Source organism: Megalops cyprinoides, chromosome 1, assembly GCF_013368585.1.
Source record: "Megalops cyprinoides isolate fMegCyp1 chromosome 1, fMegCyp1.pri, whole genome shotgun sequence".
Lineage (NCBI taxonomy): Eukaryota > Metazoa > Chordata > Actinopteri > Elopiformes > Megalopidae > Megalops > Megalops cyprinoides.
Window position 1 is genome coordinate 27,754,333 of NC_050583.1, and position 15,085 is coordinate 27,769,417.

At 37.2% G+C, this 15,085-nt stretch overlaps 1 protein-coding gene across 16 annotated transcripts in view; it reads left to right on the forward strand.

The window, feature by feature from the left end:
- The window catches only part of LOC118775956 (RNA binding protein fox-1 homolog 1), a 206,753-nt gene that overhangs the window by 160,243 nt on the left and 31,425 nt on the right, over positions 1-15,085 (forward strand). For all 16 annotated transcript variants that reach the window (XM_036526029.1, XM_036526037.1, XM_036526006.1 and 13 more), the window contains exons 6-7: positions 1,600-1,660; positions 5,746-5,799. In XM_036526029.1, coding sequence (XP_036381922.1) covers positions 1,600-1,660; positions 5,746-5,799 — 115 coding nt within the window. The remainder of the gene's footprint in view (positions 1-1,599; positions 1,661-5,745; positions 5,800-15,085) is intronic.

The window sequence follows — 15,085 nt, forward strand, 5'->3', positions numbered from 1 at the left end:
ACATTATATACCTACTATACATATATATATATATATATATATATATATATATATATATATATATATATATATACTTTTTGTGTTTGTTTATTTGATTTGGAATATTTATTTACCTAAGGGAGCCAGTATGGCGTTTTCCCTTATTTGTTTACTTATTACTTCTTGAGTTTAATTTTGTTATTATTTATGTACAGTTGACACAGAGGAAATGAGGTTATGATTTTCTATGTTTAAAATACATATTTCAAATTTTTACAAAAAATGGGTGCAGTAACTTCCAAAGATACTACAAACAATAGCAATTGTGTAATTATGGTCAGCTTATTGCAGGGTTGATGAGGGATATGCGGTGGCTTGAAAATAAAATAAAATAAAAAATGCACAAAATATATCAATTGGAATTGAAGGATTGTGTTTAAAAAAGTGAGAGGAGACATGAATCCAAATTTGAGCTTTTAAGCTTGAGCTAAAATTTGACTTCATCCCCTACCTCTTTTCAGAAAGACAACAGACAGAAACAAGTGATGGAAATACCAAAGATTGTCACCACTGATTCCCACTCAACACTGTCTTCACGTTTAAAAAAACGCTATTTTCTAGAGTAATACCAATATAAGTGGTGTAGTCTTTGAGTAAGATGTTGCATATTTTGCCTTTTTATTTTCCCCCTTTTCAACGATAGCACATAGGGCCCTCACCAAACTCTCAGTAACCATGGTAACTGTATACATACACATGCTGGCGATGGTGCCGAATGGTAAGTGGAGAAGTCCATCTGCCGTTTCACGTATTAAGCGCTGATACCACGTGAATTTTTTTGACTTGTTGTTATTACGTTTCTTGATGCTATTTTATATTGGTACGCCTGTACTTGAGTGTACGTTTAGCAGCCTGAGAGGCACTGATTGGATGGAATTGACTCGTGCACATCTTACTCAGATTGTTAACTCCATTATTGTGTTAAATAATGCACCCTCTTTTATCCTTTGTTAGCTGTGGTTTAAGCTGGAATGTTTATTTTTTTATTGTTTCGGTTTGTTTTGTTTATTATTATTGCAATGAAACGAAAGGCTCTTGTTCCAAGTGTTTGAATGCTAAATGTTGCTTTTTCCAATGGTACTTCTCTTCTCAAAGGTTATGTTGCACACTGCTAAACTTGTTTGTCCCCTTTTGACATTTTCTTTGTGTTCTAGTACCTTGTCTCTCTCCCCTTTACCACTGCATGTTCTTTCATGAATATATAATCGTTTATTTTTTCCTTACTTCCTTTGGTATTTTTCATGAATAACGCATGCTTTGAAGTTTCTTCAAATTAAAATATGCAGTTACATTTTGATGCAATTATTTTTTGTTTTGCTTTTGTCTTTTTAATAATGTACATGATATTGCCTTTAAGTGAATTGTAATTTAATTATTTTGTCATGACAATCATAATGAAAAATACTTGATGTTGACTTGCATTTTTAAGTTGATAGGCTATTGTTTAATATGTCATACTGTAATGATATAATGCATGAATTCTTAAATTAAAGACTTAAATATATGATGCCTTCAACTTCGCTCCAATGCTTATACTAATATTGTATTTTTTGTGCTTAGGTTAATAATGCAACCGCACGGGTAATGACAAATAAAAAGACAGTCAACCCTTATGCAAATGGTAAGTGCCAGATACATTTCTGCTTCAGTTTACTCTTGCTGTAATTGTTTGTCTGTTACTTTGCTATTTAAAGGAAATATTTGAAGCATAACCCTTGCCTTTTAATGGTATATGTGTGTTTTTCTGACATAAGAAAAACAACTCGACAAATATGAATACAATAATACAAATTCTAAGCATTGAACTCTCAAACATACCTGAGTCTTAAATTGACCTTCTCATAACATTTGAAAAAAGAAAGGAATGGATATGAAAAATCATGTATGATCCTCAGAGTTACAGGAAAAGGTTGGTATTTATCTATGGATTCTTTTTGTTTCATTTTAATCTATTTGTTCATAAAATTTGAGATGGTAGTAAGGCCAGGCGTCAGTGTAGCTACAATGTGTGGCATCCTTTACTTAGAGATGTTAATTTCAGAAAGTATTACATTTTTTCAGTACTTACATACCATGATTATGACTGTCACTGAAATAAACAAAATTATGTAACACTTGAAAATGTTCTAAATTAACTGCTGAAATGTACAACCAGAGCACACTGCAGTTAGACTGGATTGGTGGCCAAAACGTAATACTCTAAGTAAATAAGACTTTTCTTTTTTCAGTTTTGTTGTATAGCTTCAGCTAACATTTCTCTGAGAAGAGCTACAGCAGAAAGTCTTTATCCTGTAGTATAAAATGTCTGCCTCGTTAGGACTAATAAGAATTTGTGTCATCATATCACCTCTTAATTGTCTTCCGAATGTAAAGGTTAGGGCACATCTCAAGCCATGACTGTTTGGATGGGGAGGGCGGACTCGGGCTGTATCTTTAACCGTAAGGTTCAGCAGTTGTTTTTGTTGGAGGAGTAAGTGGGCTTTTAATGGGAAAGACTGACAGGCCTGCTGGCTGGATTTATTGGAAATCAATCTGCACCCTCCCTTGTTAGAAATGCCACATCTACTGGAAGCTTTTGTAGCATCCCTTTTCTCTGCATCTTTAGATCAACTCATACCTGTCTGGTCACCTCCACTGTTTGTCTGCATCCCTCTAATTGTGTGGAATGAAGGAGAAATGAATCGCTTGCTGTCCTCTGGAATGAGTAATCTGCAGGGGAGTTTCCACAAGAGAATTTTTTGGTTTGAATTAAAGTTCACATGTTCTCATGTTTGGGTAGTTATTAGCCATAATAATAAAAATGGTTAACCAATGTTGCAGTTGTTAAAATGTATCCAAATAATCAATAGTGTTACTGATGCAGTAGTCCCTTGTGAAAAATGTGATCTTGGATGATTATTGAATTTCACAGAATCCACAGTCACATTTCACAGTTAATAAGATATTATATAGAAGTACATTAGAGCAGAATATATGAAAATGTATCTAACTCCTCCTCATGGAGTTGTCAGATTCTTTATTGCTTTATGCTGATTGCTTTATGATAAATTACACTGTGTTCAAATGTAACAGTCAATGAGCTTCAGTCTTTATACATAAGGAAGAAAACGAATATAGACCAGTAAAAGTCTTTAAACAAAAAAACCCTAAAACCTCTACCCCGTAAACAAAGGGAAAACACCACAAACATCAGTATCACATAAGAAGGTGCTCAAAGCAAAGTTTATCAGCAGTGAGCCATTGATTTTACTTGTGTTTTCTATGCATACATGCTAGCTATACCACATGTTATTTACTCTCTGCTTCCTGCTAGTGGTTTAATTCACACCATTTCCCTCTTGCTCTGTTGATAGAACTCAAAGCTGTCCAATGATAAGTCTATCAATTACTAATCCAGCTTTTTAAAGGTCAGCAAGGCAGTGTTGACTGGTGATATATTTCTTGGATATGTACAGTATGTTACAGTTTGTGAGAAATGGCAAACCTGCTCATGACAGTAAGGCCACTGACTGTAGGAGTGAAATAGGCAGTCATCAGCTAGCTAAACCATTTCCAAAAAACAAACAAAACTTTTACAATTTTTATTATACAGTGTATGGCAATAAACCTGTGTTTAAAAACCTGAAGTATACTTCTTCTATTGATAGTGGTTAGACTGTTAATTCTCTTACTGCAAATCCAAGTCTTCTTCATGTATCATTGTAGCTTGGTTGTGGTACTGAATAACTTTTGATCACATCACTAATTAAATAACATAAAAACAACTGATTTTCCACATTTATTTTTGTCTGGATTTTCATTCTTTCATCCTCTGTCAGTTTAGCATTTATTCTTTGATTTCATGACAGGACACAGCTTAACTTAATCTTCACTGATGAATAGAAATTGCTTGTGCAATATGATGGAAAGATGCTGTCTTGAGGGGAAAAAACCCTCTCTCCCTATCTAAGAGAGCTCATTAGTTTGGTTCCGAAAGTGCAGAGGAAGCAAAATGGGGTAGCCAGACTTTTAATAAATTGCCAGATTACTGTGCTGTGGAAGTAGCACACTTTCACAGCGCCTTCCAATTATTGAGCCAGTCATCGTGACCTGGAAAAGTCCAATTTAAACACTAGAAAGCAGTGGCAGGCTCCATTCTTTTCCTTCCTGACATAAGAGAGGGACTGACACTTATTACAGGCTGAGGCCCCTCCTTGCTGCGGTAAGGTGTATAATAAAACTGCAAATTGAAATCATGAGTGGGTCAGGACACCGTTTATAATAAAACAAAACTTAATGCGCTGTCACCGCTTTTTATAGGAGCTGTATTGTTGAGATCAGTTTGTTTTAATTAACTCCAGCTAGCTTTGGTGTCTTTATTTACTGCGGCACTGTTGCAGTATTAGGATTGTTTGTTGACCCTGACATGAAAAATGACATTTTCAAACAAACAGGGCAGGTGATATGAAATTTGAATGGATAAACACGACGGCTCTGATAAATTAGCTCCTCATAATTAACAAGGATTTGGCATGTCACATATTCATGCGTTCAGGCACAGTTAAAATACAGACTGAGGGGATGTGTTGCAGGCAACCCCTGCACAGTAATTTAAAGTTGTGACCTCAGAGTGCAAGTGAGGGACAGATCAAACAGGTCTCTGATTTATCACCTCACAGCTGGTTCTCCTATTGTGTGACCCAAGAATATAAGTCACTTGACCTTCTTTAGCCTCACGTTCACACAACTGTCATCTGTAATATGAGTGTGAACCATAACCCTGACATATAATCCATCCTTTGTTGGTGTTCTCTGGGACAGGAGAGGAACTCCCCCCATTTTTAAGCGGCTGGTCTGGTAATGATATTTTTAAGACTTGCGCTGCAGCAAAAAAATACATTCTGTAAAATTCAGACTCGCACTAGAAAGGACATACAAACTTATTGAATATCATGTTTTTGAAAAACAAATGAAACTATTATATAATAATCATAAAATATTATGACTATTATATATAATATATTCTATGATTATTATATATAATAGGTACAACTGCCGTCTGCGTTCAGTCCATATTTTACCCAGATACTCAGCAAAGCGGCCTGTTGTCTGTGTTGGCCCCTGGTCTGTGGTCTCACCCTGGAGTTCCACAGACTGCAGGACGAACGGAGATCACGTCACACATGATTAACCCGCACAGTTATGGGCTGGCACACAGCTTGCAGACCAGACAAAGTAAAGTTTAATTGCTGTTATTTCCATGATAAATGGAAGTCTGGGCTTCGACAGCTTGCAGAAAGGTAGGCGGATATGGCCATCAGAAAAAAAGCATGAGTGGGAGTGTGGATGAAAAATGAGACAACCTTTCAGCTGCAAGCTTCGACCGGTATTGCTGTGGATTTCTTCTGGACAAATTGAGAGGCCATTAGTAAAAGTTAAAGTTTGAAAGGGATCTGTTAGATCCCACTGCGCCTTCCTCTTTTACATACCCCTTCAGAGTTCTGTTTTGAATGGGATCTTCAATGACTGTTGTCTGTTTCTTGCCTGCTGCTTGTCTTTTGATAATATCCAATACTGATTTTATATAAAGATTGGTATTTGTGAGTCTAGTAATTTTTTTTTTATTTATGTAGTGAAGTTAATCTTAACTGTTTTATGTGAAATTAAATAAGGGCTTGCTTAATGGGAATTAAAGTGAGAACTAATGTGGTACCTCTCTGCCTTTAGGCTGGAAGCTGAATCCAGTTGTTGGTGCAGTCTACAGCCCAGAATTCTATGCAGGTAAGAAGTCACAGAAAAGTATGCTGTGTCATTTACTATTATTATTACAATATTACTATTTGTATTACAGTTACTATTATTTACATTATTACTGTTTATGCTTTGCTTATGTTTTGTTTAGCAGATACACTTATCCAGAGTGACTTAAATAGATCACATTTTTTATGATATCCATATATACAGCTGAATGTTTAGTGAGGTAATTTGGGTTAAGTACCTTTCCCAAGGGTACAACAGCAGTGTCTCACCTGGGAATTTAACCAGGTTATGAGCTCTGTTCCTTACAACTACACCACGCTGCTGCCTTTTAAAGATCTGCCTACCTATCTGGATTTACCTGCTGCTGCTATTTAACCATGTATGTCCCTACATTTACATTGACGATGTAATTCAGACAGGAATTCAAAGCCGATTCCGGAGAATCAGGTCCGGACATTGTCCGGAGTTGCCCTTTCACACATGTGGCACACAACAGGAGCTTGTCCATGTCAGACATGTTCTCACCTACTGGAAATACTCCGTTTGGTTTAAACAAGGGGTGGCGCCTGGGTAGAGCATGGTGGAGGCAGGACATGATGCAAACAGTACGCTGCGGAATTCACGTAGCCGTAGCCGGTTCGTAATTTGGTCGTAAACAACCGAGTCTCTTGCCATTCCTTGAATTTGTCTGATAATTTCGGCATCAGCCCTTACCGACAGAAGTTCCCGAATCTCATCGTCTCTTCAGTTAGACATTTTTGTTGGCGTCTTCATGTAAATGACGCTTCTTCTGCACCCTTCGGATGTTTGTATTCTTCCGGTTTCGCACCAGTCCCATGATAGAAACGTCATCAAAACGCCCACTCGCTCGCTGTGAATTCTCCGGACAATGACCTGCTCTATTCACACATGGACTCAATCGGCCATTACACGGACTTTATACTAGGGAGCGGGCAGGGTAATGTCCAGTCCAGCTGATTCGGACATTTGCGTTCTCACATACAGCTCCTCTGGGTAATGTCTAGATAAGTTCAGGGTTGCAGTGCGTGTCTGAAAGGGGCTCAAGATGACTTGTTGTCATCATGGTCTCTGTACATGCCAGGTTGCTTGACTGCACTGGACATGCCCTCACATTGGAAAATTTTTTGTCCATTTTGAAATTCTATTGCTTAGAGTATTGGAGGCTCAGATTGTTTATTTGTTTACACAGATCCCTTTGGAATCCAATCGCACTTGGGAGCGTGAGGGAAGCTGTAGGCGCATGTCCATTAATATTTGTGTATGCCACAGATAGGGACACTGCTACTATAGATCAGTGTCTCCCATAAGGCCAAACCTCTCCTCATAAGTAGAAAAGTCATAAGGGGTAAAGTCGGGGTATTAAAGCATGCTAAACAAGAAAACAATACACATTGTAGAAGATAAAATCAGATAAAAAGGATAAGAATCAAATTTGGTTGCACAGAGAACCAAGGTACTACCCAGTCCAGGCTTTTAAAAATAACTAATGTAGAAATAGGAGGGGGTGTCATGGATGGTTCCCATGTGTAGAATACAGTGTTCCAGCATTGTATAATTTAAGACGTGGCCTGGATCACTGCAGTTCTTGTGAGTAGGCTCTGGCATCAGCTCCAGGGTCTGGCAGGTGGCAAGTGTTTATTCCAATTAGTCAGTGGATCCTCTCACACTGGGTTTGGGTATGTGTGGATGGCAAAAGGCCCACCGACTCTTTAGAATTGCACAGACATATCTTTCAAACAATGTCTGTGATCAAGACGTAAAGTTTCTAGGCCTGCTGACATTTTCTGTGTTCAGCACCTGAAGAAAGGACTGGCGCATACCCCTATTTACTCTTTTTAACCTGGTCTGTCCCTATCCCTCCTCTCCCTGGCTTCATCATCCCCTGGTACAGTGTAGTATAGTGGGTGTGTGTGTTTGCCTTTCTGTCTGTTTTAGCATGACCAGCTATGACTGTTCTTTTAGCTGCATCTTTGAATAAACGTGTGTTTACCACAAAATTGTGCATTTGTAATCTAGGTGTATGTGTGTGTGTGTCTGTGCATGCAGTGATTCAAGCAAAGCAAACATATGTATATATGTATGTATATATGCATACATAAAATTTTAAAATTAAAATCAATGTTTTCTATTTCATCAAACATTGCTTTTCCTAATTCAGTGCACATTTTGTTAATTACAAAAAGAACATTATTGATTTGCTTTTGTCTCACCTCTGAAGCCTCCAGTCGGTTTTGGCCCCCCTGCATGCAAACAAATGTGAGATTTTTACCCATCCCACACCTTAATGTTAATGAGAATCTTAATTATAATTAGAGCTACATTAATACACAATGATGCGGTCCCATTGAGAAATGGCTCCAATGATTTTGTCTGAGCAGCAGATAGAAAGTGCTATTGGCATGCTGTGCATTGGAAAGCAGACACAATAGCAGTGTTGGCATGAAAGCAGTTAAGGTGTACCTAAGTACACCTGGGGGGAGAAGAGGGATTTTTGTTGCAATTAAGCACGCAATAGTAGTGGAATTTAAATAAGATTCACTAGATAATTAAATATGCCTACATGAGCAGGTGAAACTAGAAAAGAAAGATTTGGTTTCATGAACTGTATCTGTAATTTTGTGGCGATAACAAACGAACGTTCCAACTTCTTCTCCCCTGCTTCCCAAATGATGAAAAATTTTGCCACTTTAAATATAAAGATGATATATATGAGGAGAAACTGTTGATTTAAGGCATCTTTAATCTTCATAAATAAGTAAAAAACAGGGGGTTATACAAAGCTGTCAGAATGGCACTGATGAATGGTAAATTCACCAGTTCTCAATTGCCGGTGAAGACACTCGCCGTAAGGCTGAACCACATTGTACATCATGTCTGCCAGCTCATCTTTATGATTAAATATTCCGTCAGAGGAGGCTATAACCCTGTAAAGCTTAACAAGATTCATATGATGCACCACTCGAATTTACATAACTCACTTTTCCCACTGTGGAGCCTTGGCAAGATTGGGAGAGTGATGGAATATTAGAATTGAGCAAAATTACTCCGAGAGACAAAATCAATAGTGGGAGAAGAGGAAAGAAGGCCCCTAATGCAATGCAAATCTGAGATATAGTAGTGTCTTGACAACTTGAAGCAAGACCATTAAAGTCAAAAGCACAAGAATGCAATGTAAATCAGCTGAAAAGTATTTCATTTTTTTCTCCTCAGAATGATAAACCGCCTTGTCATGATAAACATTTTGGGTTTGTTTTGTTAATTTTTTTAGCAAGAGGCTTTTTGGGCAGCAGTCTAAGATCATAGTAATTTTAGTTTATATCTGAATACATATGAATTACAATTGTAACTGGAGTTTTTAAAAACTAAAATATAAAAAAAACAAGATTATTGAACATGAGAAAAGATCACAAAGTTATACAATAGTACTGAAGCATTTGTTGGGAGAAAAATTTGCAACATATGTTTGCACTTCTTTGTGTATTTGAATTTCATTTGCTGGTATGGTTTGCATTTGCAGAACAGGTATGGGTAGAAGCCAAATATATGTAACTTTTTAAAGGGATTTTAAGAGTAAAATTATTGTAGTTGAGTGCACTGTATTTCTCCTCTAAAACACAATGACATGGTTTAAAGTTTGTTTAAAAAATCTTTTTTTTTCTTTTCAAAAGGACATAAAGATTAAAAAAACTTTATATCCTTTTTAAACCTAAGCCCTGTTCAGACATGCACCGCAACCCTGAATTTATCTAGACATTACCCGGAGGAGCTGTATGTGAGAACGCAAAGGTCCGAATCAGATGGACTGGACTTTGCCCTGCCAGCTCCCTTGTACAAAATCCGTGTAATGTCCGATTGAGTCCATGTGTGAATAGAGCAGGACACAGTCAGGAGAATTCACAGTAAGCATGTGGTGTTATGATGATGTTTATATCATGCGACTGGCACGAAACCGAAAGAATACAAACATCTGCTTTGTACTCTTTTTTGCTTGCCTGTATATTGCTTTCCACTCTTTCATTGATATTGCAGATTCGTCCAAATCTATGTTATTTTGAGTCCAACGATCATTAAAGATATAGTTTGGCAGTATAGCTATAGTTACCTATAATTATACTGCCAAAACTTGTCTCTTATGATGATTATCAACATTGGTTAGTAGTTTATCTTCTGGTTAGTAGCTAGCTAAGCTGTATATAAGTAATAGTGATAGGTGTAGTGAGATAGGTGAACTGGTGACCTAACATTACATAACGAACAACAAAAGCTTATCTTCCTGTTATAATAAATGTATAGTTAATAATAAATTATGTGTACCGGTAGCACCATTTGGATGGCTATGTGTGATATTTTTTATAGCCTACCCAAAAGTCCAATAGCTATGTTCGCCTTCTCCTCCTCCATGCCACATCATGTGCCCGTATAACCTAAAGGGTATAACATTGAAAAGAAAAAACCTGAAAATACTTCAGCTTGCAAATACTTTTCGTGAACTCAACAATACTTTTCACTCGTGACAATGCAAGTGGCATCTAACTGGAAAATCCCACGCAGAAATCTGGACGTTTTTAAACTTGCAATGATTTCAGGTGAGAACGCGTCTGACACGGACAAGCTCCTGTTGTGTGCTACATATGTGAAAGGGTGACTCCGGACAAATGTCTGGACCTGATTTTCCAGACATTTTCCAGAGTTCATATGTGAAAACGGCTCAAGATCCAGGTGAGCTTGTACACAGATTTCATAAAAGACATGGATGCAGCTCTAAAGCATAGACAAAAAACATTTAAAGAAATATATGCACATTCTTAGTGTCTTTGTATTGTATTTCCTACTGTTACAGCAAAAAAAAAAAAAAAATCCACAAGAAGGACAAACAAAGAATCCAGCATCTTTTCTCTGAGAGAGAAAGATTGCCTGTAATTGATCATTGCATATAGCCTGCTGGGGTACTAATGAGTTTTTACATTAAAGTCAGCAGTGAGAGGAAACATTGCTAGGTTTTGCCAGTTTACATCCTCTTCCAATTTATCCCCTTCCTTTCCAAAGGTCTCATTCACTCACTCATCTGCAGACAAGTGCTTTGCTGCTTTTGGAACAACGTAGTGTAACAGCTGAGACTAATCTATTTTCCTTTCCTTCCATTACAGCAGTGGCAATAATAAAATGATCACTCACAGTGTTGCTTACAAGTAGTTACTGAATCATGAAGTTAGACTGCATGGACATTCCTGGAATTTAAAAGAACAATGAATGTTTAGACTATGGAGTCTTAACCTCCTAACATTAGGTTGTGACCATTTAAAGTGTGAATTACTGTTCAGTTATGCTAAAGACTTCATCCCACATTATTTGTAAACATCATTATGCATTTAGCTTATGTACATGTGAAAGATATTCTTAGATGTGTCTGATAATGGTTAGAATGTGGTCTTGCATAAGAAATTGTAGTGATTGCTTCTGACCACATGCTGTCTCTTAAACGACTTTGTCCTATAAGATTAGATGTCTAATGTGCTTGTTTGCTTCAGTGTTCAGAACTTGTACAAAGACTTTTCCTTGCTTGTGTATTCCAAATTAATGTCACAGTAGTGGCAGAACCATTAATGCATGAGAGTTTACTGCAACACTACTGTATCTGTACTGGTAGCCATGATATCTGCATATTTTGGTGGATGGCTTTAAGACAGTAGCAAGCATGGTTGATGTTGGGCTGGTGTTGGCCAAATTATGAAGAGAAGGGGATTTTGTGGTTATCAGTCCCACTGGGATGGCCTGGATTGTGGTGTGAAGCCCCCCTGGGAGCTTGTTTTGACAATCTCACTTGCAATGATTGTTTTTAGTCAGAGGATGCTTCTAGACTGTGGTATTTTTACAGCTTTAAATGAGCTGCTTTGTCCTTCTGCTGCCCTCATTATAGCTAATCTCAGAAACACTGGAGCTCGTTATGCAGCCTTCAGCAGCAGCATGTGATTTTGATTTTCCCACAATTAACTTGAAACATTGTATCTATTTTCAAGAGGCCATAATACATTGCACCCAACCATTGCTTGGGAATCAGCACTGCAGACATATAGTCATTGAGAAATAGACACTTAGTATCTTTTCTAGCTGTCTTCTGTGTCTCTGCTGGATGGTGATGCAGATGTTCTGTGTAATGGAAGGTATGATAAAATAAAATAGCCAGACAATAGTTCATTTTCCTTCCAACCTGTCTAAGACTTGTAGAGTTCTTGTGAATTAAAAAGACATGCTATTGCAATCATTTAATATTTATCAATTAAGGTCAGTTAGGGTATTAAACTCATTCTCTGTTGTAGTTTTAGAGTTTTGTTGTTGTTGACATTGTAGAAATGCTTGATGAATGCATTTCTGTCCTGGATGTTAATTTTAACTTCCCTAAGAACACAAAATCACTACAACACACACAATGCCAAGAGGGGAAAGTATAAAACAGATGGAGCAATGGAATACCACTTCTAAAGGAAGCAGTCACATGTACATTTCATTCACAGCTTGAATAATCATGGAATGTCCTTTGTCTTCAGTAGCTACTTTCACCATCTGCTGGAAACCCATTTTTTTGCTTATGTACTTTTTTACTATTTTGTATTTTCTAATAAGTTGAACTTACTTACTTACTTACTTACTGGTACTCATGTTTTGGTAGTACATGAGGTGGGCCATGATAGTATTCAAACACTTTGTGGAAATGCTATAACATCTAATTGAACAATTGAACAAAGAAGAAATATGAACACATAAGTACATTCAGAAGGAATTTTACACTTTAAGGCTTGATGTTATTTGCCTTAGAACAAAACACATTCAATCAGCATTCTTTCATATATGCCTTTCATTAAAAAATTCATAATGATACGCAACACAATGCTTCTTTTGTCTCTGGAAGTTTTAGGATATTCACTATACCACCCCTACTCCTTGCCAAGAACTCTGTCAGTCAGCACACAATTAGTGTCAGGGTAATAGTAAAATGTTTCAAATTACTGTATCCCACCTGTTAAAAAAAACAGGAAATGCAAAATAGTTCTGCTTGGCATGCCACGTTAAATCACTATAACCTTATGCCACAGCACTTTGCCTGAAAAAAGGCCCCAGATAAGTTAGATAAGTACTGCATTGGCAGGGATTGCCTGGGCTCAGAACATAGAGAATAACTATCAAGGATGCAAAAAAGGCTTTTTGTGTTGTTGATGCAAGGTTGCAAAACCATAGTATTGAAGATCACTTCCTTTGCCCTGTTAGTTGTGCCTATCACACAATGCTGTCCTCTAGTGGCACCAGACATATGGCACTTGAAACTTTATACATTGGTCCTCCATATTCTAATAATAGTCACTTAAAATATTTTTATAAAATGTAATTTGTATATACTATATTTGGTTAAAAAAAGTATAACAACTAAGGGAGTTTGTGCTTTACAATGATTTGAATAGTCTTTGTTAGCAATTTGTCCCATTACTCTCCAAAGGATTATGCCTCAGCTTGAAAGAAAACACATTCATTTACCCACTGTATATTAATTCAATCAACAACAAGCCCGGTGTGCAAGGGTGACTGTTCTCTTTTAGTCTACAACCATGTAAAGTACAGGATGAAATGTGATATACAGATTGGTAATAGAGACCAGCAACCATTGCTAATGCAGAATTAAGTTGGTTCATATGCTTATTAATCACCCCCATATTTTTCCCTCAATGCATAATTTTCTGATAAAATTTCCATCAGCTTCTTTAATTAAACTAATGGTTTAAATGAGGTTCCAGATCAGTAGTTATTAATCCTTCTAAAGAATTTCACAGAAGCCTGAGTGTTATTAATTAGCCTCAAAAAAGCCTGGATATTCTTTTATAAGTTAAAACACTTGAAAGTAAGGGCATCAGAATAGGATGTTAGGTGTGAGGGGAAATCTTTGTGGCTAGACATGTGGGATTGTATAGACAAAGATGGGTCCCTTTGTATAGCCCATGTTAAAATCAGGGCTTTCTTTTCAGGTTCACTCTAGTCAGCTGATTTTAATGGTAGTGTTGGTCTTCTTCATTGTTTGTTCAATATCCATTATTTGGTCTCTGTCTCGGTGAGTTCTTCCTTTTTTTAATTTGTTTTAGACTTTCCTTTCCCCATGACTAATTTCAAATTGTATAGACTCACTAAAATAAAGGACAAGCGTAGTGAAGCATGTGTTCCTTTTACCCTCTGTTGTCTTGCCTGGCAGTAGACAGGCAGTTTTGCCCTGTGTTGAGCCCTTGTTGGCCAAATAGTTGAATTTTATTACTAATTTGAAGTGTAATGCACACAATTTGCACATTTTGTTAATATCTGTACATCCACACTGGCAAACCATTTGAGTATAATTATTCCAGTAAAGAAGGTCAATATAGTCTATAAATGCAGTATAATTACCCCAGAGTATGTGGCCGTACACTAATAGTGTGACCCCTTCCCTCTAATTTACCTGCACATAGTACATAAAATGAGCACCCAAGTGCACCATATACAATGCTGTGATCTTCTAAAAAGAAAGTGCCACATCCTGTTGTCTGCATGTAAATTTAAATTTTAAAGGTGACAAATTGTCACATGCAAAGAATGAAAAATTTCCATGTTTGAAGATATGCATCAAATACTTACGTGTAGCATTCTGATACTCCTTCCATAAGTACAGAATCCAGCACTGCTGCTACAGAGGAAGCAAGCTGTACTTACTATCAGCCAGAGTTGTAATTAGAGTAAATTCACAAATACAAAACTCAGTTGAAAAGCTGATTTGTTTGTCGATTTTGTCAATTAAAGACATTATATACCACATATAAAAATGTTAACATGGTGTTTGCACGTGGTGAAAAATTAATTGTAAAGAAGAGTACACACTCTTACCGTAAAGTTAGTTTCTGCAGCTGTGGTTAAGGGGGACTGCTTTGATATCTGCTATACACAGTGCAGCGAAGCTGACTGGCACAGAGTCTCGCTCAGAATTGGCTTTGTCTGTAACAAGCAATTCTTCCTCTCGTCCCTCTGCTCATGTTTGTTTTGGCTGTTCAGTGGGGTGCTGCCCTGTGGTTTGTGCCCACTCTGCCCTGGCATCATGATCAGTAGATAGATCGTAATGCAGGCCAGTGAGTAGTGTTCACACTGCCGCCTGCACACAAAAGAAACGCAGACATCCCTCTCTTAAAATGCAAGTCATGTGCTGGAGGAAGCCTCTTTGGGGCTGAGTAAATTAGCTGCTATTACATTAATTGTTCTTGATAGTACCTGACAGAAGTGG